The sequence below is a fragment of the Schistocerca piceifrons genome, chromosome 1, assembly GCF_021461385.2.
Source record: "Schistocerca piceifrons isolate TAMUIC-IGC-003096 chromosome 1, iqSchPice1.1, whole genome shotgun sequence".
Lineage (NCBI taxonomy): Eukaryota > Metazoa > Arthropoda > Insecta > Orthoptera > Acrididae > Schistocerca > Schistocerca piceifrons.
In genome coordinates, this window is record NC_060138.1 from 588,684,498 (window position 1) to 588,708,970 (window position 24,473).

General features: G+C 37.8%; 1 protein-coding gene across 5 annotated transcripts in view; it reads right to left on the bottom strand.

The window, feature by feature from the left end:
• Nucleotides 1-24,473, bottom strand: part of LOC124802923 (golgin subfamily A member 6-like protein 22) — a 323,612-nt gene that overhangs the window by 76,989 nt on the left and 222,150 nt on the right. For 4 of the 5 annotated variants that reach the window (XM_047263998.1, XM_047264015.1, XM_047264023.1 and 1 more), the window contains exons 9-10: nucleotides 14,000-14,177; nucleotides 13,640-13,804 (exon numbers count right to left, since the gene is read on the bottom strand). In XM_047263998.1, coding sequence (XP_047119954.1) covers nucleotides 13,640-13,804; nucleotides 14,000-14,177 — 343 coding nt within the window. The remainder of the gene's footprint in view (nucleotides 1-13,639; nucleotides 13,805-13,999; nucleotides 14,178-24,473) is intronic. The other variant, XM_047264007.1, reaches the window with a different exon arrangement.

The window sequence follows — 24,473 nt, forward strand, 5'->3', positions numbered from 1 at the left end:
CACGTCACACCTTCCTGCTGAGACCATGACCATTAATGTCTATTCCACTGAAATGAGGCCACATATAATCTCTTATCATTGTTTTCCATTAACTTTCACAGGTTGTCCTGTTTCTTCCACAAAAAAGTACGAGTGAATGATGACGCCCACCCAAAAGTCACAACCAAATCATTTGAATGCATTTTCTGAGCCTCAGATATAGCAGTTCTGTTTATTCATAAATACATTTAATTGGAAGTAAACCCCACCACTAAAGATGTTATTCCTTGCAAAACTGACATGTTCTCAGAAACGAATCACCAAAATGTCACCTTTTTTCGTGATAGGCTTCTTACAACTTCTTTGTTAACTGAATTCTGTAACGGTAGTAATTGAGATTACATTGAAGGATATCTTATGCCTTGGGAGTGGAAAAGACCCAACTTTACTGGACTAACAGAACATTGTCTTGAACCATCACAATATTTTGCGCAGATCGGTCAGAACAAGGGCACCCCCAACCCTTAATGTTCAGTGTTGAATCTGATTCACTGAATTTTACAATAAGTTTGTGAAGCAGTGATAAATTCAGTGCTTAATTGTGCCCTAGAATTGTGCAAAGAAGTCTCAAAGTTGTTGTATAAGTTTTTCCTTTCTAATGTCATGTTTCCAATATTAGCACAAGCTGAGCAGCAGTAAACTGTTCCAATGTAGAAATGCAAGAAATTCAGATTGTAGAATCAATCAGAATGTTTACAGAAACCAAAATGATATACAACAATGTGGTCAACTGTCAAAAATATACTATGCAATTCAAAACTGGTGCACTTTTTGAAAGACACTTTTGCGTCTGTTCTGTGTGACCATTCCCATTACAGACATGCAATATTTTGGTACACAGCTGAAATTATCAATGGGACTCACATACAAAAGAAAACCTAATGAAGTTGTGAAACATTATTACTATAAGAAGGAAACAAAATAATTAATGGCTAAGTAAACATTTATAGATCACCTTAGCTAAATTTGCAACTAATCATGGCAAATATGATCAATGGGTTTATATTTGGTTTATGATTAGTTGCTATCAATAAATAGAGAGTAAAGTAAAACATGAAGTTAAAAAAACTATTGTTTGTAGAGTTCTCTTTTTTGGAAGTTAGAGAGGAAAATGAAACACACTAAAGAACTTATAAACAATCACAATCACCAATGAAAACAGTTCAGTTCAAATGATTTCAGCAGGAATTGGAGAGTGCATAGGTCTGATCCAGATTCTGTGGAAGTACATAAAACACCATTAAAAAGAGAAAACACTCATTAGTAAAAGCATAGGTTAGGGAGTATAATAGTTCAGCTACAGGAAATTAGGCTGACATATATAAACTGGAATGCCACCCTATGAATGGTATACTGATGCACAATTAAACACAATTACAAATAAAACAAAGACAATAAAAATAACAAAGATACATGAAGTACCATTCCAGAGAAAGAGGAGGAGGGTGGTAACAGTAAGAGAATAAAATGAATACAAAAAGACAAAGTCATAGATGAAGTGTAGAATTACAGTGGAGTCAAAGTAAGAAATGGTAACACTAAGATGTGGAGGTGAAAGAGAAACAGGGAGAAACTGTGATAAGAGACATTAATGTCCCTCAAGATTATATGTCTACATGTCCCAAGTAATTATTGCAAACATACCTTCTATCGGTAGAATTATATAGAACTGATATGAAAGACTGTGTAAATGATTCACATTGTGCTGTTAGTTACATAATAACTGATCCAGTTTATTGTTCTATACTGAAGTCCTGTAAGTGTTAGTTCAAGATAGAATAAACTGAAATAAAATAGTGTACAATCATTTTGTTATTCAGGACTGCACCTTTTGTGTGGCACCATGCAGTTGTCATTCAGCAATACCTACAGAGGAGAAGCAGAAGTAAATGCAAAACCTATCAGCATACAGGGAGAGTGGTAGTATAGAATCTACAGTTGCAGCTACACCTAGAAAAAGGGGCACACACAATACGAAGCCCAGCAGGACCACATTATGGGTGTTTGGGGAGGGGGGGGGTTACTGTGGTAAGCACTAACTTGAACCTGGAAAGTATGTTGTGACATGAAGTTCCAGACAAAAATTGGGACCGAGCGAGGTGGCGCAGTGGTTAGCACACTGGACTCGCATTCAGGAGGACGACGGTTCAATCCCACATCCAGCCATTGTGATTTAGGTTTTCCGTGATTTCCCTGGCCAATTTTACATCTACATCTACATCTACATTGATACTCCGCAAGCCACCCAACGGTGTGTGGCGGAGGGCACTTTACGTGCCACTGTCATTACCTCCCTTTCCTGTTCCAGTCGCGTATGGTTCGCGGGAAGAACGACTGTCTGAAAGCCTCCGTGCGCGCTCTAATCTCTCTAATTTTACATTCGTGATCTCCTCGGGAAGTATAAGTAGGGGGAAGCAATATATTCGATACCTCATCCAGAAACGCACCCTCTCGAAACCTGGCGAGCAAGCTACACCGCGATGCAGAGCGCCTCTCTTGCAGAGTCTGCCACTTGAGTTTATTAAACATCTCCGTAACGCTATCACGGTTACCAAATAACCCAGTGACGAAACGCGCCGCTCTTCTTTGGATCTTCTCTATCTCCTCCGTCAACCCGACCTGGTACGGATCCCACACTGATGAGCAATACTCAAGTATAGGTCGAACGAGCGTTTTGTAAGCCACCTCCTTTGTTGATGGACTACATTTTCTAAGCACTCTCCCAATGAATCTCAACCTGGTACCCGCCTTACCAACAATTAGTTTTATATGATCATTCCACTTCAAATCGTTCCGTACGCTTACTCCCAGATATTTTACAGAAGTAACTGCTACCAGTGTTTGTTCCGCTATCATATAATCATACAATAAAGGATCCTTCTTTCTATGTATTCGCAATACATTACATTTGTCTATGTTAAGGGTCAGTTGCCACTCCCTGCACCAAGTGCCTATCTGCTGCAGATCTTCCTGTATTTCGCTACAATTTTCTAATGCAGCAACTTCTCTGTATACTACAGCATCATCCGCGAAAAGCCGCATGGAACTTCCGACACTATCTACTAAGTCATTTATATATATTGTGAAAAGCAATGGTCCCATAACACTCCCCTGTGGCACGCCAGAGGTTACTTTAACGTCTGTAGACGTCTCTCCATTGATAACAACATGCTGTGTTCTGTTTGCCAAAAACTCCTCAATCCAGCCACACAGCTGGTCTGATATTCCGTAGGCTCTTACTTTGCTTATCAGGCGACAGTGCGGAACTGTATCGAACGCCTTCCGGAAGTCAAGAAAAATAGCATCTACCTGGGAGCCTGTATCTAATATTTTCTGGGTCTCATGAACAAATAAGGCGAGTTGGGTCTCACACGATCGCTGTTTCCGGAATCCATGTTGATTCCTACATAGTAGATTCTGGGTTTCCAGAAATGACATGATACGCGAGCAAAAAACATGTTCTAAATTTCTACAAGAGATCGACGTAAGAGATAGAGGTCTATAGTTTTGCGCATCTGCTCGACGACCCTTCTTGAAGACTGGGACTATCTGTGCTCTTTTCCAATCATTTGGAACCCTCCGTTCCTCTAGAGACTTGCGGTACACGGCTGTTAGAAGGGGGGCAAGTTCTTTCGCGTACTCTGTGTAGAATCGAATTGGTATCCCGTCAGGTCCAGTGGACTTTCCTCTATTGAGTGATTCCAGTTGCTTTTCTATTCCTTGGACACTTATTTCGATGTCAGCCATTTTTTCGTTTGTGCGAGGATTTAGAGAAGGAACTGCAGTGCGGTCTTCCTCTGTGAAACAGCTTTGGAAAAAGGTGTTTAGTATTTCAGATTTACGCGTGTCATCCTCTGTTTCAATGCCATCATCATCCCGTAGTGTCTGGATATGCTGTTTCGAGCCACATCATTCAATAATCCAATGAGACCAATGACCTTGCAGTTTGGTCTCTTCCCCCAAACAACCCAACCCCCAAAAATTGGGACTGGGACCCAGAAATCCCGTTCATGTAGTGTAATCAAGATGTAATGACACCATGTGGTGTTATAAGCCTTTTGCGAGTCAAAGAAAACAGCTATAACGTGTTGAAGCTGGGCAAAAGCTGACTGGATAGCAGACTCACAGCAGGGCAACTTGTCAGCAGTAGAATGGCCTTGGCAAAAACCGCTTTGGGACAGAGCTGAAAGATCCCAACACTCAAGGTACCAACACAGCCACTGGCTCACCATGTGTTCAAGCAACTTGCAGAGAACATTAGTGAGATTAATTGCTTGACAGCTGTCCATCTTAAGAGCGTGTTTACCCAATTGCTGTACTGGGACAATCACACTTTACCATTGAGGAAGGAACTCATCCTCACTCCAGATACAGTTGAAAATGGCAAGGGAGGTATGTTGGCAATCCACTATAGGTGTTTGAACATTTGGCTGTAGATGCAATCTGGCCCTGGATCCATGTCAGAGCAAAGGGCGAGGGCACTGAGAAATTTCACTCACTGAAAGGTGCATTATATGGCTCCAGGTGACATGTAGGGAAAGGTAAGTAAATTTACTGCAACCAGTGTTTGAGGTCACAGAATGAAGACTGATAATTTTCAGACACAGAGACTTGACCGTAATGCAGAGCAAAATTTTTTGTGACAGTAACTGGGTAAGTGTGGACAAACCTAACCTAACCTAACCTAACCCCATTCAGGGTGACACCAAGTACACCTGTGGGGGATGGTCTCCACTGAGGCACTGAACTGTTACCCAAACCTGAGAAAGAGGGGTATGCAGTCCATTGGTAGTAACATACTCCTCACAGCATTCTAGTTTCTGTCATTTTATTTAGTGGTGGACCTGGGCATGGAGCCATTTAAGGGCAATGAGTTGCTCCATTGATGGATGTTGCTTCTGGTGTTAGAGAGCCTGTCTGTGATCTCTAATGACCATGGTGATTCCGGAAGTCCACCAAGATACTGCCTTCTAATGTGCAGATCCTGAAGAACAGGAGACTGCTATGCCTGTTGCTAATACAATGGCAGTGGTTGTGCTCTGGACAGCTGCAACAATACCTTCACAAAGGGTGACAGCAGAGGCAAAGGCATCCCTTTCAGCATTGTTGAAAGTACATATGGTAGACATCTAGGAGTCCAGGAAGGAAATGACTTTCAGAAAATAATCACTGTGACACAGGGCATCGTAGACTCTCCAATGGATGGAGGCGGAAAACCAGGGCTGCAAATGGAAAGATCAGTGGCCAAATAAGATCCAAACACCACACAGAAAATTGTGCGGGCACAAGCATTCAAGGGACAAAGATTGAGCTCTAGGACCAAAGTTTTGATAGCTTTACTGCAGTCAGTGGTTACAACCCCACCCCACAAAGTGTTGTGGGCACTTATGTCACCCAAAATGAGGAATAGTCGGGGGAGCTGAGAAATCAGTGTGGACAACACTGAGAGAGAGATTCATATAACAGACGGTAAAACCCATAAATATCCTCACACGAACAGCCACAGCATCCAAGATCATATCAAGTGGCACATGTTCACTGTAGACAGAGTCCAGACATGCAAACTCTGCCCAATTCTCTATTACAGTCAACTTGATTCTTATAATAGCCCTAATGGCCATGGAGTGTAGGGGTTTGGAATGCTGGGACTGAATTTTCCAGAAGGGCACTGCAGGAAGCTGGGTAAATACAGAAGAAATGTCACAGCTCAGCCAGATGGTGAAAAAAACTGTTACAGTTCCACTGGAGGATCACTCTATGGTGGTAACATACCATTCCCAGTGTTCTTGTTTCTGACATTTTGTTAGGTGGCAGACCCAGGCAGGGACCAAGGAGGTAGCTCATGCCCCAGAGCCTGATGTCTGATCACTGTGGGACTTAACATCTGAGGTCATCAGTCCCCTAGAACTTAGAACTACTTAAACCTAACTAACCTAAGGACATGACACACATCCATGCCCGAGACAGGATTCGAACCTGTGACCGTAGCGGTTACGCGGTTCCACACTGAAGCGCCTAGAACCGCTTGCCCACACCAGCCGGCCCTGATGCCTCAAGTTCAAAGGATATGGCATTAATACACATTGGTTCTGAAGCAGGTTGTGTAGGGCGATTGGGTGCCACAGGGGCAACCAGGAACTCTGCCTTGGGTGCAGAGTTGGTACATGTGGGGTCTGATGGCATGGGGACCACCGGAACCTTTTTTGTCTTTGAGGTGTTCTTTTTTTCCCCTCTTCTTGGATGGTTTTGATGTCCATGTTGGCTTGTATGCCCTATTTTCCAGGACAGAGGAGGAATGCTAAGTCCTACAACCAACAACCCATTGGTCCATCAGCCACTGCCTGGTATACAATTGCATATCAGCAGAATTCTGGGAAGGGAGTGTTCTGAAGGACCTCTTTCTAGTGAGGGATGATGGAGAAGGGTGTTGCTTCTCTGGCTGGAGATTGCAGTTTGATGTCCCCGGTGGGTGGGGAGAGGATGCTCCCAAATTGGGTGTTTGGGAGACAGTCAGAGGAGGGGCTCCAACCACCAGGGGAGAGAGTGCACTGGAGTGATCGTGAGGATCCGACCCAGAAGGCACGAAATGTGAGGGTACTTTCGTTAGAGAGGGTGAGCTGTAGCTGTAGCAAATATCATAATCATATATAAAAACAAAGATGAGGTGACTTACCGAACGAAAGCGCTGGCAGGTCGATAGACACACAAACAAACACAAACATACACACAAAATTCAAGCTTTCGCAACAAACTATTGCCTCATCAGGAAAGAGGGAAGGAGAGGGAAAGACGAAAGGAAGTGGGTTTTAAGGGAGAGGGTAAGGAGTCATTCCAATCCCGAGAGCGGAAAGACTTACTTCGTACAAATTGTACATCTATCTGCAATTTTAAGGCATTAACCAATATATTACCCCAACCTTTAGTCAGTTATTATGTGTAATAAAAATGTAATCTTAAGAATTCCCTGATTTGGAAAGTTTGCTGCCATCCAATCACTCCTTCCATTCTCTCTCACCCTCTCTCTTCCTCTTTCTCTTCCTCTTCCTTTCATTTCTATCTACGAATCCCAACTAAAATTGTTATTTATGTATCATTTTACCACTGTAGCCAACATAATTATTGTGTTTAATCTTAGCAACATGCCACCTGATTATACAAATGAGTATGAATTTTAAACTATATAAACTTGACAAAATTGGATCTTTATACCACCTGAAATAATTTCTGCAACACACGTATTCAACACCTCAAAACGAAGATCTCCAAAATCCTTTAAAACTTATTCTGTAATAATGTGGTTATGATGCATATTCTTTATACTTTGTGATAATGTTTCTCTTTTGATAAATCCACCTAACAGCTTAGAGACACCGACTTTGTTTACAAATATGACAGTACAAATGTGATGTGTGACAACAGTGCAAGGAACCTGTGACCACTGAAAGTATTCTATTTTACTTATTTCATTTTTACCATCAGATATAAGTTAGTTTTTGTCAAAAAGCCCAAACCATGTTCTGAAATAGTGTTCACATGTATGTCATACTAACAAATGTAAATCCACCTGATGATGGAGGTTTAAACCTTTGAAATGCATCATGGCCATAAATAAACAGTGACTGGTGACACTAAACTTGTTGTTTCATTTGAGTCATTAACAGTCATGGTAAAGCCTAACCTAAACTGTTCACATTTAAAGTAAATTCAACTATGATCAACACCAAGAAGACTATCCAATGGAAAGGCAGAGTGGGAGGGGAGAAGAGGGGAGGGGAGGGGGAGGGGAGGGGGAGTGTAATTAGTAGAAGTGTCAATTCAATGCACCTATCAACCTGACCCTCTCGGATTTCTTTCAGACTTGATGCATTCAGTGACCCAGATAATAGATGGAAAAATACCAATTTGCAGGTGTGTGTTACAACTGTGAAGAAAGTTAGAAGTCTGGAAAGTTTGGGATTTGTGCTAAATTTACATGTGTATGTCACAACATAAATGACTGTAATTCTGGTTCTAATTCAGTTACAGCAATAAAAATGGTACCATTGGAAAGCTAGCGAATAGACCTTTACAAAACGCAACATGGCAGGTTTCTGAGAATATTCGTACTAAAGATCACTGACCTTGACCTTTGACCTTAAATATCTCAAAACACCCCATCTTCAATTTTTTTGAAAAAAATATAATTAATTGCTACAGTATGTTACTGTAAATATGGTAAATATCAAGATGGCACACCAAAGGCATCATGCACAAAAAATTGTTTTGTCAACTTAAGTACACCATCAACAGGCAGTAAGCAGCTATGTATCCAGTTTTTTCTATAACACCAGCCAATAGCAGCTACTTTTATTCAGACCAGTTCTTTAATATTTCTAGGTGTGAACGGCCAATGAGAGACACCTTTATTTCAACCAATCAACATTAGCATGTTTTAGTGAACAGCCAATCGGAGAGACTCTTATTTCAACTAGTCACCATTAGTCCACTGATCTCTATATATTATGCAAATTTTGTTTCGTATGTTTTATGGCTGTGGCTTGTTTAACAAAGTGCAACATAAATGTGTCATAAAGTAATATTTAGTAAAAAATGGATTTCAAGTCAAAATGGTATTGTTGCAATCCGTTTAGGGAAGAAGGTCATGCAAGAGCGCAGAAGAATTTAAGGAATGTTCGGTAGTGGATGATAAACAAATATCCTTATGTATTGTTAGCTGGAAAAATTTGCAGTAAATGTGGGAAAAAATATTGTAAAACCTAACAATCACAACGTTGCCTCAGTTGTGCCAGGCACTTAAGGAGAAGATTTAAGTGAAGATGAAGTAGCATCAGATCTGGCACTCCATGCTTTAAATAGTAGCCTTCAGTATTTAGGTGAATCTCCTGTGAAGAAAAAGAGGCTTTAGAGTGAGAAAAAGTACCCAAAGCAAAAACTGAAAAATAGCCTCTGTATTGGAGCATACTTATGTGGCACAACCGGAAAAAGAAGAGTGTGAAAATGGAGAAAGTGAAATTATCATCCAGCTGAAAGATAAGTTTCACAATTCAGACCGTATGTGCAACAAAACACAAGTTCTAACTGTACTCCCAAAGAGCTGGAGTAAAAGGAAAACTATGAAAGAATTTTCTGCTTCAGATTACATGGTGCGGAGAGCAAAACAGTTAATAGAACATGGAATATTGTGACACCAAATCCAAAGCCAGGTAAGACATTATGTGAGAAAACTGTTCAGTGTGTATGTGATTTTTACTGTGATCATGACGTGAGCCATATGATGCCAGGAGGAAAAGACTTTGTGTCTGTGAAAGAAAATGGAATTACAGTACATAAACAAAAGCAGCTAGTGTTGCACAATCTTAAGGAACTGTATGAATATTTCAAGATTAATACCTAGATATAAATATTGGATTCTCAAAAAGTTGTGAGTTGCGGCCAAAGCACTGTGTTCTTGCCAATGCCAGTGGAACCCATGCTGTTTGTGTGTGTGTCTTGCAAGTGAATTTCAAGTTCATGATTGAAGGTTGTAAGCTCAAAGCACTGACAAAGAGTGAAGACTACACATTACCATCATACAAGTACTGCGTAGCATTTGGTACATGTAATCCTGCACTACCAGCATGTTTCTTAGATTTATGTCTCTATTGTCCAGGTGTGACAAGACTAACTGATTATCTGTATGGTCTGTTTGGTAAAAACTGTATTGGCAAAATTGCATATAAGTGTTGGTTAACTACAGGCAGGGTAGTTCTAGAGGCTATAACAAAATCAACAGATGATCTCATTGAGGTGTCTGCATCTAGGTTACAACAGCTTCTACCACACTCATTTATCTCCCAGCAGCAGTCACAGTTCTGTAAAATCATTAAAGAAGGTCTCAAAGTAAATGAGTTTCTTTTTCTTTGTGACTTTGCAGAAAATTACTCCTTCACCATTCAGGATGAGGTAAGAGGAGTCCACTGGAATAATTCACAGGCTACAATTCACTCACTTGTATCTTGCTACAGAGACTCAAGTACTAATCAAATATGACATGTATCATACGTGGAAATATCTGACTGCCTTCAGCATGATGCAGTGTGAGTTTATTCTTTCCATAGAAATTTCACTAATTTCTTAAAATGTCAGTTTTCAAATCCAAAGCACATTTATTGCTTTTCAGATGGATGTGCTGCCCAATAAAAAACAGAAAGAACTTTATGAATCTGTCCTACCATCAAGAAGATTTTGATGTTACAGCAGACAGGCATTTTTTTGCTACAGCACATGGTAAAGGACCCTGTGATGGGGTAGCAGGGACCATAAAGAGATTAGCAAGACTTGCCAGCCTCACGTGACCATACGAAAATCATATTTTGACATCACGACAGTTGTTTGAGTGGTGCAAGGAAAATATTCCTTCATGTGTCTTCCATTATACATCGGTTTCCCATCATTATGAAGATACGGCCAAGCTGAAACAACATTTCAAAAATACAAGGACGATTCCAGGTAACCATAAGCTTCATTGTGTAATTCCTTTTAACAAAGGTTTAGTAAAGACAAAGACATATTCTGCTTCATTAGAGAGTAGAAAAGAGTCAGTGATTGCTATGGTGAATAAAATGACGTTAACAAATATACATGGATTTTTTGCTTGTTTGTATGACAGTCATTGGTGGGTTGAATATGTCTTACAAACATGTGAAGAAACAGATGAAGTAAAGGTCAACTTCTTGTATCCACATGGACCATCTCCGTCATATGTGTTTCCTGCCAAACCAGACACTTGTATCATCAGAAAATGTGACATTATCACAAAAGTGGATCCAGTGACACCAACTGGAAGGAAATACAATCTCCCTGCATCAGATCTGGCGAACATTAACAATTTATTTGGAGAATTGTGAGGAGAGATCTAATAACTTTTCATTGCCTTTTCATTACAGCTGTAATGTAAATAATGTAATGTAATGTAAATAATTCATAATACCACTATAATAATGTAAACCATATTTTTGTACAATATTACTTATGGCTTGCACTTTATCATAAGTTGTGTTTCATATATGTGTGTTACCTTCTACATTTTGGTAGTGTTTTGATGCTGACAAAATAATTTTTTGTGCATGATGCCTTCGGTGTGCCATCTTGATACTTACCATATTTATAGTAACATACTGGAGCAATTAAATATGGTTTTTTTTTTTCAAAAAAATTGAAGATGGGATGTTTTAGATATTCAAGGTCAAAGGTCAAGGTCAATGACCTTTAGTATGAAAATACTCAGAAACTTGCCATGTAGCATATCCATGTAAAGGTCTATTCATTAGTTTTCCAATGGTACTATTTTCATTGCTGTAGCTGAATTAGAACCAGAATTACAGTCATTTTTGTTGTGACAGATGCATGTAAATTTCGCACTAATTCCAAACTTTATTTGTGCTGTTGCTGTAATGTCCTGCAGTGGTCAAGCATGTTCTGAGAAAAGAGATGTGAGCCTCCTGGGGGAGTGGAGGGGAAAGGTGTGATCAAGTGTGACTACATTGTGAAAATGGATAATGCAGTGTAAATTTTTGACCTCATAATTAACAGTGCAGCTCATACAAGAGTATGGCTCATATGCAGGCCAATGTGGTAGTAAGTTCAGTATGTTATTGCACAAGAATAATTCATGGAGAAAATTACACAAAAGTGGCATCTCATGACTATCTTTACTTTGCCCTTTTAGTATCACTTCTTGTTACTAACCAGTTGGAAAATTTGATTACAGTTCTTCAACTTGCCAGCTTGAGATATCTCATTAATGGTTTCGTGAAGCATGAAGTCTTAATATCTGCAATTACTGTAGATCTGCACAAGGAATCAGTCCACTTCTCAGTGTAATAATTCGGTAAAAAAACATGGAGAACTGCTTGACTGAACTTTTAAACCATTATTCTCATTTGTTCACTTCCTAAAACTCAAAAATCATGTTAGCCATCAAAGACCAATATGAGTTGTTAGATGAGCTTGTTGACCTCTTCATCCATTTCCTGATATGGTTGTTCTGTAAATTCTTTTCGGCAATTGGTGTCCCAAAGCTTTTATGTATTTGATTTTTGACTCTAGTGTCGTCTTCGCCATTTTTTCGATTTTTAACTGCTTCTTTCCTTTTTACTTATACCTTTGGAAGATTAATATTGATTATACAATATTTCTATGTTTGGTTTATTCATTACTTTGTTTAAGTAAAACTAATCATAACTTGGTTCATTTGTCCATTACTTTTAACTTCTCATTATAACTTAATTAGATGACTTCTTTGGCCAGGCTCTGAAGTACAGTCACAAGGTGTTTTTCTGATGTGTGAGGATAATGTAAATAGTTTGGTGCTATCCAAAGTAAATTTACTTAATTAATATACATATTTTTAAATGAACAGGAAAGGAAAGCAAAATAGCAATTCATCTACAAAGTCAAATCTGAATTATTTAAAATAAACATGTGAATGAGAAATGGAGTTCTAGAGCTATGGTATTCTGTTAAGTGTCTTAAATGTGTTTGGACAAGGAAATGCATTACTTAAACATTAATTTGATTTAATCAGGGAGGTATAACAACAGTGGATGCAGCCCCTGTTTCTCACAATGAAAATAAGTGAAAATAAGTTTATTGTGTGGTACCTCTCCCTGCAATTCTAGTAAAGCCAGTCCGTATCCCTGTAGAGTACTAGGAGGCAATTTATTACATCATTGTTAGACAAAATCTCTTCAGGAATTAGTGACCCAAATGCTTTGTGTCTCTTGGTCGCTAATGGCTTGCATTGGAATATTAAATGTAGACCTTTTTTGAAGTTCCATAGTCAGTCATTCAACAGTGAAACACAGTTAGTGTATTTTAATGAAGCGTAAATGTACATGTAAAAATTCCAATTCCTAATATTTCCAGAAATGAAACACTGACCCGACTGCCTTTGTGAATGATAGCAGACAGTTATTGTAAATGGATTAATTAACGAAATGCCTCTCTAAACAATTCATTCTATAGACAAAAAACTGCACAATTAAAGTCAGCTGTAAGTAAATTTAACTAGTAGGATGGTAAACATAAGTGGAGAGGTTACAAGTTCACAACTATCAATTATTTAACCAAACCTTAATATAACTAAGGCTTACTTTTCTATGAAGACTCCACCCCATTCCTTGCACAAAGTTATGAATTATTTTGTTAGTCAATGACTGACATAAAATTGTCTCATATTCAGGCAAATTGTACAAGGTGCCAGTTTTTCATGACAGGGTGTTGTGTCTCATCACAGGATAGGAATAAACACTGCAGTATAAAAAAAGGGTTCAAATATCAGAGTTTCAAAAATGCTATTAATTTTCATGCTAGTTGTGAAGTTACTCCTAAACATTTACTTGAATAACTGTAATTCAGTTATGATTGTATTGGAAAGTTGCCCAAATATTAAGTTGGATTTCAGGTCTGGATCATTGCTTGTAAGTTGTTAAAGAACACACAAACTGACAAACATAAATAAAAATCTCCTCTATCAGTCTCGAATTATGGAAACATTCTGAGAGCCTACATCAAAGGAATGCTGTTGACAACTGATGTTGATTTAAGAGCAGTTACGAACCTAGCTGCTGCTGATATTTTTCTTTAAGACTTTCCATCCTTTCATCTGCATCGCGTTGCATCTGTTCCTTTACTAACTCAAGAGTAGCTCTTGTTGAACTTATTTGTAACTGCCAGTTCTGCTCCACTTGTTGTACCCTCCGTTCTGCTTCCTCATTTAAATGTTCTAAATGAGAAAATAGAGGATAGCTTACTGAAACTTACTTCTATCAATTAACGACATTTATTTCATCAATTACATCAGTTAAAACATAACAACTAAAGAAACATGATTTTGTTTCTTCAGATTTCTGGTACACGTTAATCTATAATACCTGAAAAATAGAAATACTTTCAGTATTAATTTTAAAACGATACATACCAATTTCCTTCTCATGCTTTTCTGTCAGTTTTTCCATTTGTTCCTGGTATGCCATATCAATTTTGTCCAATTTTCTACGAAGGTCGAAGATATCTCTATCTGCATTTGTTCGGGTTTTTTCTATTTCCTTCTGGTAATATTGTTCCTTTTCTGCTAGATTTGATCTCAATTGTTCAACCTGTATTGTAAACAAATAACTTCATTAGAAGTGTACTTAATAACATGAAGTTAGGTTTATCTGCTCATGAAAATGTATTTTCAGTTCCTGTTTGTACAACAAATTCTCATTATTTAAATTACATTAGGCATGTGAACACCTTTCCTGTCTACAAATAACATAGGTTGCTGTAACTTCAGAGGCTAATTTGTATATGAAGGATATGAAAAATCAGCAACAAAAGACATATCAGCGATTGTATAGCACATGGAATTTAGTGAGCAATAAAACTTTTTGACACTTGCTAGTGGATTAGTTATCTGCTTTACATTTCTCCACATGCATACATTTATTTTAAAGTTCACTAGTTTCAATCTCTCTCACCTTTTCTTAACCATGCACAGTAAAATACACACGCACACACACACACACACACACACACACACACACACACACACACACACACACACACAATTTTTTTTAGCTGTACACCTCACTCCTTTCTGTGCCACACTAAGACTGAGTGACAGACTGTACATTTGTAGTGATATGAAAAGAACAATCACATAGTCTTAGTCAAAGGCAAAACAGGTGGCAGCCACTGGTTCATGGCCAGAATGTATGGGAAATCAGTTTGCAAATAAAATTGCTTGCAAAATGCATCCTAGAATATTGCTCAAGTGTTTGGGACTAAAGTGGGGATATTGAACATATTCATACAAGGGCAGCAAAAATGGACACAGTATCTTGACCCATGGGAGAGTGTTATGGAGATGCTGAAGAAACTGAACTGGCAGAAGCTTGAAGATAAGATGCACACTGCCCCAAGAAAGCCTACTTACAAAGTTTAATGAACCAGCTTTCGGTGGTGGATCTATGAATATATAACCCTCTACATATGCTCCTGTAGGGACTGTAAGACCAAGTTTAAGCAAATTACAGCATGCACAGAGGCATTTAAACAGTCATTCTTCATGCATATGTGAATGGAATGAGAGGAAGCCCTAATAACTTGTACAATGGGAAGGACCCTATGCCACGCACTTCACAGTGGTTTTCAGAGTATGGATGTAGATGTAAATCATTTCTCCTTCAAGTGTTATATCTACATATGTTACCGCTGTTTTCAAATTGTGATTGACTGCTCACAACAAACTTCACATGGTGATAAATGTACTGTCTACAAGAGGCTCTATAGTGAATACCACATACAGGGTGTTACAAAAAAGTACGGCCAAACTTTCGGGAAACATTCCTCACACACAAATAAAGAAAATATGTTATGTGGACACGTGTCCGGAAACGCTTAATTTCCATGTTAGAGCTCATTTTCCACCTACGCTCAATGGAGCATGTTATCATGATTTCATACGGGATACTCTACCTGTGCTGCTAGAACATGTGCCGTTACAAGTACAACACAACATGTGGTTCATGTACGATGGAGCTCCTGCACATTTCAGTCGAAGTGTTTGTACGCTTCTCAACAACAGATTCGGTGACCGATGGATTGGTAGAGGCGGACCAATTCCATGGCCTCCATGCTCTCCTGACCTCAACCCTCTTGACTTTCATTTATGGGGGCATTTGTAAGCTCTTGTCTACGCAACCCTGGTACCAAATGTAGAGACTCTTTGTGCTCGTATTATGGACGGCTGTGATACAATACTCCATTCTCTGGGGCAGCATCAGCGCATCAGGGATTCCATGCGACGGAGGGTGGATGCATGTATCCTATCTAACGGAGGACATTTTGAACATTTCCTGTAACAAAGTGTTTGAAGTCCCGCTGGTACATTCTGTTGCTGTGTGTTTCCATTCCATGATTAATGTGATTTGAAGAGAAGTTATAATATGAGCTCTAACATGGAAAGTAAGCGTTTCCGGACACATGTCCACATAACATATTTTCTTTCTTTGTGTGTGAGGAATGTTTCCTGAAAGTTTGGCCATACCTTTTTGTAACACCCTGTATATCTCCATTAGAAGGATCATGATTACTATGATCATTATACCATAAGGACTTACTGAATGAGGCATTGCACCTCTTAAGACATTGACCTCATATTCAGGAGAATGTAGTTGCTCTGTCTTACCATCCTGATTTGGGTTTTCTGTGGGTTTCCTAGATTACTGAGGCAAATGTCAGAATGGTCCGTAATCTAGACTATAGCCAGCCAACTGACCTATATCGTAAATTACATCCTCATAAAGCAAAATACATACGCTATGTGCTTTTCATTTTGGCATATCGATCTGCATTGTTTTGCCTTCAAAAATCCTATATTATTGTGAGATGATCTCAGATAAAAGAAGATAAATAAATAAATAAAGATACTTACATGCAACAAATACTTTTTTCCTCAGTGACAAGTTACTCCAGAATATGATGTCATTAAACAGTAGTGAATGAAAATAGAAAAAAGTAAGTCAACTTTTGGATATTTTGATCCCCAAAATCTAATGTTATATGAAAATTTGCAGAACTTAAATGTTTAAGATGATCTTTAACATGTGGCTTCTAATTCAGTTTCTTATAAACATAAACTATCAAGAATTTTGAATATTCTGTTTAAAGGATTATCTGTTCTGGGAATTTAATTGGCAGGGTAGTTTGATTTGTGTGTTTTTTTTTACATAAAAAACATGTGGTTTTCACTGATTAATAGCAGTTTGTCTGTTCTCACTGAATGTGAACTGCACTCAGTGAATTAATTTGTGTGTGTGTGTGTGTGTGTGTGTGTGTGTGTGTGTGTGTGTGCCTGGTATGTCACTAGTCATTATTAGGGCCACATTTTTTAGATGCAAAAATGTTACAAGAAAGGAGCAAAATGGAGGTGTCACTTTAAATGAAAAAAAAAAAAATTGCTGAAGACAGTGCAAGTTTCAAATGATAAAATTTGTTATGGATTGTATGTATGTCATTAACTAACACCTGACTCAAAAGAATTCACTAAAGAATCAAAAAGTACAGTGAAAAATATCACTAAACACACTGACATTCACTCAGAAAACTGTTGCAGAAATAAAAGTTTTTTTTGTGAATCTGCATTTATGATTACTCAGAAAAAACCTGTAAATAGAACAGCAATGCACTCCTCAATGGACACATCAGGTGTGTATTTTGTTATTAAACAGTAATCAACATTCTTGCTCTTGCTATATCCCCCCCTCAGGGTATTTGGATAAGCTTTTCTTGAGCATCTGCCACATCTATCAAAATAGAACAGTGGGTTTCTTTTTCAAAAGACTCCTTCTCCAGTTTTTCATGGCTGTTGTGAGGAAGCATAAAATTCATTTTGCAGTTCTAGTTTAACTAATAGTTCTTTAATCTCTCTTACTGCAGAAGAATCATGTGGCAAAGCAACTAAATTCCGCATACAGTCTCAAAATTTTCACACATAAACACTGCAACTTTCAGTCACAGGTGAGTATTCCTTTTTTAAGGCACCACAAAGTCAATGAATAGTGCGCATAATGCACATTATGTGTTCTGAGTTACAGAACACAGACTTGAGTTTGCAAAATGTAAGTAACATTTAAGAAGCTTGATCTGTGATCCCTAGCCTCACTTGTTCATACATGTATTTTACCCCTTTGATCACAAATGCACTGTGAAACTTTGCATCACAGTGGGGTTACCTGCTTCCTCAAGAAAGCAACTTAATAAAAGCATGAGTTCCACTTGTTCTTCATTCAGGAGTCCCATTAAAATATTCAATACAAATCAGTACTCCAGTCAGTAGTTCTAGATAGAATAAAATACAATGTATCGTTACTTATACTCATTTGATTTCTGACACTTTTTCTTCATATGGAAACTGGAGCAAGTATGGGTCATAATTAAAGGCTCTGAGCTGGAGCCACCCAAAATACATATTAAAATACATTCCAAACAATGGAAAATCCAGGGTGGAATACAAAAATATTATGAAGAGGAAAGTTGCTACTCACCATATAGCAGAGTGTTGAGTTGCAGATAGGCACAACAAAAAGTACAGCTTACATGTCAACTTTGCAACCGAAATGTTGCTGCATGGCGATAAAGATTTTCTGGATTGTGTCGTCTTCGGTGATGAATCGACATTTCACTAAAGTAAAATGTGAACACAAGTAATGAGCATATCTGGGGGTCAACCAATCCGCATGAGATGGTATAGTTGGAGAGAGACTAAGCTGAATTTTTCTGTGCCATATCCCTGCGGAAAGTTTATGAGCCTTTCGTTTTCAGTTACGCAACTATAACTGGCATTTCTTATCTTGAGGCTCTAAATTATGGTTCTTTTCCTCAACTGGAAGAAGCTGAACCACAAAACTTTATTTGGCAGCAGGATGGTACACCTCCACATTAACATAATTCAGTGTGCAATTGGTTAAACGACATTGTACCTTAACGCTGGATTTGCTGCAAGGGGCCGAATGCCAGAGCTTGTTTTGCATGACCTCCACGTTAACACACGAGCTGAGTCAACACAACTTTTACATTTGGGGATTCATAACGGATCTTGTGTATGTGTCTCTGCTAACCATTGAGCCACCTGACTTAAGAAACAGCATTGTTGCAACAATTATACCAGACCCACTGATCAAGGTTTGGGGAGAACTCCCATACCAACTCAATGTCAAACAAATGGCGGTCACATTGAACACTTGTAAGAAAAACTGTTTCTGCTGCTCTTTCATTTGATGTACTATTTATAAATGTAAGTTGAATGTAATAAATGCTTCAGAGCCTTAGAACCTGTACTTTCATTTTGAAATGCCCTGTACATTTCTCAGTAATATATTAAAGAAATTAAATTATCTGGATGCATTTAGAATATTTCCCGTATGAATCTGTGTAATGACAGTAACGTTTTTGGAACTGTTGATATCAACTGATGTTTTGAAAATGTAGTAGTTTAGGCCACACCCTGAAATGATGGTCAAACTCTATGTTGCAGAGGCTTGAGGGGTTGGCTTCTACAGAGCACAGTTCTATGGACGTCTTGAAAGCTTGGTCACTCCAGCCTAGCTGTACTGTCATGTATACAACACAAGCAGAACTAGGTAGATGCCATATTAGGTTTGTTGAAGCCTATATTTGGTGGGTTTTACACAAGGTTTTATATTATAAGTCACGTCCTATGAATAAATGATGTTTCAGAACACTAGCACACAGAGGATCTCTTCAATACATGCTGTTATTCGTACAAATAGTTGTAAGATAATTATGGAAAACATCCTATTGGTAGTTAAAGGATTTTTTAGAATTTTTTGTTGTTTTGATATTATAACTTGTGTGTTATGAAAGTATCCTGTTTCAAGGCAATGGTGAATTGAACATATCAAAAACACATTGATACAATTTGTTATTGTTAAATGTGTCAGTTAATGCTATTTTGGCATTTAGGGCATCACACAATATAAGACACTTAAGCTAGTGAAATCATGGTAATATAATGGATATAGGTGTGGACTGTGGAATTATGCAATTCAAATTCAGAGATTCGCCTCCTGCCCCTTACAATTTTTTTTACTCACTTTTACATTTTTTAAGACATCTGCAGACTTTCTTATTAATTTAACAGAAGTATGTTCTATAATACCAGATATTCCCAAAAATAGTAAATGGTTTCAATGACTATTTTAGCAAAATAGCAGAAAACCTGATAAAGAACAACTGCCACAGACCAAATACTCAACACCAAACACTAATAGAAACCATACCAGTACAGGCATCAATGTTTCTTCACAAAGTCTCCAATACTGAAGTACTTACAGCTATAAAAGGACTAAAGAATAATTACTCCAGTGGTAGTGACAACATTCCTGATTTAATTGTAAAGAAATGTGGAGAATCCATTGTAGAACCCATAACCCACATAATAAATGCATCCTTTACAAATGGAGTTTTCCCTGACCTACTAAAGACTTCTAAAATTACCCCACTTCACAAAAAGGGCTCTAAAAATGATGTAGCCAATTACAGGCCCATAACATAACTCAGCTCATTCTCAAAAATATTTGAAAAATTATTTTACACCAGATTGGAAGACTTACTAATAAATTATCCTCATTGACAAAACACCAGCATGGTTTTAGAAACAAAATACAACTACCACAGCTATTTATGAGCACCTCAACAAAACCTTAAAAGCACTTGATAATAAGAAAATCACTACTGGTATCTTTTTAGAGTTATCCAAAGACTTTGATGTAATTGACCATACCATACTCCTTAAGAAGTTAGCAAATAAAGGTATAAGAGGAATTGCAAACAAATGGTTAGAATCTTACCTGTCAAACAGATTTCAAAAAGTTGAAATTAATTTTGAAAAAAAGAATACAACCACCCATCGATCTACTGTCCACTCCTCTGACACAATGCCCATTAGATATGGTGTGCCACAAGGCTCAATCCTGGGACCCATACTGTTTCTGCTTATACATTGATGATATAAGTACGAAGCTTGCTACAGGACATACCACACTATCTGCCGATGACACAAGTATACTAATAACGGGTACTGATACAGAGGATCACAACCAAAAAATTAAACCGCTTATGTTGTCACTCAGCAAATGGTTCAACGAGAACAAACTGATCATAAACATACAGAAAACAATGTACATCAACTTCAGACTCTCATCCCAAAAACAAGAAATGCCTGATGTGATTCTAAATAACCAAGAGCTTATGTGTGTGGACTCTGTCAAGTTTCTTGGCATATGGCTTGAAGGAAATCAGAAGTGGGAGACTCACACAAATTATATCTCAAACAAGCTCTCAACTGTGTGTTACATTTTAAGGATACTCAAAAAATCAGTCACAAAATCTGTTCTCATACAGGTATATTACGCTTACTTCCATTCTACATTACAGTATGGAATCATATTTTGGGGGAACTTACCTGGAGGTAGATATATTTTCAAAATGCAAAAAAAGACAATACGCATAATATGTAATGTAAGACACAACGAATCATGCAGACAACATTTCAAAACAAATGACATTATGACACTGCCCTCTGCTTACATTTATAATATTGTCTCATTTGTCAAGTCATACTCGTTAAACAATGACTGCACACTAAAATTCAATGGAGATATTCATAACTATGCAATAAGGCAGCAATCTGACCTACATATGATTCAGTCCAGAACTACCTGCTACCAAAAAAGTGTTTTAAATGTCGGGATACAAATGTATAATAATTTACCCAATGAAATCAAAGCAACAAAGAACCCAAGAGCCTTCACACATAAGTTAAAAAATATCTCTTGGACCATTGCTTTTATGCAGTTGATCATTTTTTTGAAAGGGGTTAAAATGTAAACAATATGATAAATGTTCAATTAGGTCTGAAAATTATATACTGTGCATGTCTATGAAATATACTGGATTATTATATACTGTGCATGTCTATGAAATACACTGGACTACTTTACTATTACATTTGTATTGGCTGTTTGTATTTTACCATACAACATTTGTATTTACTGTTTTGTTAAAGATAGCTAACCTCCTCATTGCAAAATAATGTAAAATCAATTTATTGAATATTACTTGCAAATATGTTCCCTTGACCTGTCCAATATCGTATGTACAACCTTACAATTCTATGGTTTGTATTAACTGTTTTGTTGAAGATAGATAATTTCCTTGCTACAAAATAATGTAAAAATCAATTTGTAAAAATTACTTGTAAATAGCTCTCTTGACCTATCCAATATCATATGTACAGCTGTACAATACTATGATTGCCTGGATCAATAAAAATACAATACAATACAATATTAGGCATTTATAAGAGCTCTCTTTCTCAGCAGAGAGTGTGTTTCATCATGTGAACATGCTAGAGAATATGGGCCAATGAAGATTTTTTTCCACAAAACTGCTTGATTCGATCACAACTTAGTATTCATTTATTCCTCCAAAAATCACAGCACAAGACTTGTGATGTCACGGAAATGTGGCTCTTTCATCACACAGACTCATAAATACCCACACTGAACACATCAAAATGTTAATTGTCCAGGGTTAGCATTGCGGGTGGGGGGGGAGGAGCAGCAGTGAAGCTGATATACGCAACATCAAATATCCTTGTCCCTCCCAATAACGTCTTTTAATTGATTATGAAACGGAAAGAAAATGCAATATGTAAGCTCTCCTCTCCCATTGAAATCTTGGTTGTGATGACAAACCGATGTGTAGCATAGCCTGATGTATAGATGGATAAATGTCACAGCTTTCCCCTGTATGGAAAACATGAGCCACACCTGGACAAGAGGAATAACTTTCTTAATATGTACTTATCACGACCAGGCTTTTCAGAATAGTTTTTCATCTATTATTTCATAATCGGACTGTTGAGCTTGGAAAAGGGAATACCGTATGCCGGAAATACACAACATGAATAAAGATTTTGGTGAGTATAGGTATATGTGATTTTATCGCTCAAATGAATTACAGTAATGTAGTCAAGACAGTAGCTTGTAAGAAGCGTAAAAAGATTTTCATGAGTATAGATGTACATGATTTTATAGCTAGAATGAATTACAGTAATTCAGTCAAAATGGTAGCATGTAAGAAGTGTAAAAGTGAATTTTCAAAATTTAGGGAATGCATTTAATGTTAAAAGTATGTAACTGCTGGTCTAAAATGAGAAAAGAACAGCGTGAGGTACAAAATATGCAACTGGGGTTGAAGCAAAACAAGCTTGATATGCTGTGCAATGGGACCAAAAATCATTAGAATGTAAGAAACAAAGCAACAAAGGCAGGACATGAGGTGCAAAATGTCATTAACAGTACATGACAGAAGATTTGTGAATGTAAACAAATTTAATGTTCTTTCTTCTAGTTGCAGTATCCCAGTGACTGGCTCAGAACCAAAGCTTTGTTCAAGTGTTAAAAATGTCAAAAAACAGAAGTTTTCATAAAAACGCTATATCTGGTATGTCAAAACCTAAACTTTCAGCTACAAGTGAAAGTTCCAATAACAATACGCATATAAGCATTCTGTTCAAAACAAAACTTCCACAAAACATGTACATATTTGTGTAGACAGTCATGGAAGAGATATGGCCAAAATTGTAAAAAGAAATTTTAGCAGTGCTGAAGTGTGTGGAACAGTGAAACCTGGCGCTAAAATACAAGAAATCATAGCAGGCTGCGAATCTGAAAATGTAAAAACTGTCTACATGATGTGGTACACAGGATGCTGCCTTCAATGAAGATTATGATATAATACAAATTCTCAAGGAGAAATTCTTGGCACCTCAAGGTATTCCCTGTGAACATCTCCAAGAGATATGACTTGATCCTACAATCCTGTGTAAAAGAAGCTGTCTCATCAATGTACTTACTATAAATTATAAAATACTTGCAAACTTTTCAGTAATATTCATGTTGAAGATGTAAGCAACTTTAGTAGAGAGTTGTTTGCTAATCACAGTATGCACAGAAAAAAGGTGCCCTTCTAAATGCACCAATTATGGAAGAACTTGACTCCACAAAAAATGGTGCATATAGACAGACTGCATTAGACAAGTGGTTCCTGAAATCACAGGACAAGAATGTAACTCTGTATTCATCAACTACTAATTATTTTTAGACAAAACACGATAACTGCCTCTGGAAAGCATCAACTAGCCATCTTCCAGCAGAATGATAGAGGCTTGTGCAATAAGCTAAATGAACTCACAGTCAATGTGCAAGACTATGGAAGTATAGATCCCACCTATGTACTGTGCTTCACTGAGCTTCACATCTGCTCAGCAGTGGAAAATCTTTTAATACCTGGCTGCAAGAGTCGTTCAATAAGTAATGTCCCACTTTTTTTTTCTCAGAACATATTTATTGTTAAAGAGTCAGAATTTGGTGGTAATATACATCAACATGTCTTGTTCATGTCCTATTTTTCTACATAATGTTCATGTCCTATTTTTCTACATAATCTCCATCACATTCTATGGCCATATGTCACCATTGTGGAAGAGCATGTATTCCCTGCTGGTAAAAGCTCTTGTCCTGTAGGCAAAGTCAAGTTTTCACTGCATGACTGACACTTGTCATCTTCAAAGTGTGTTCCCCGTAGAGAATCTTTCAGGAAGTCTGAGGGTGCCAGGTCTGGATTGTAGGGTGGATGAGGCAATGATGTCCAACCCAATTTGGTGATGTGTTCCTGGGTTCTCAGACTTGTGTGTGGGTGCTGGAGTGCTGGAGTGAGATTTCTGCCAGATTATTGTCCAATTGAGCACATTGGAAACGGTTCTTGAGTTTATTCAGAGTCTTCATGCATGTCTCAGAATTTATGGTTGACCCTCTTGGCAT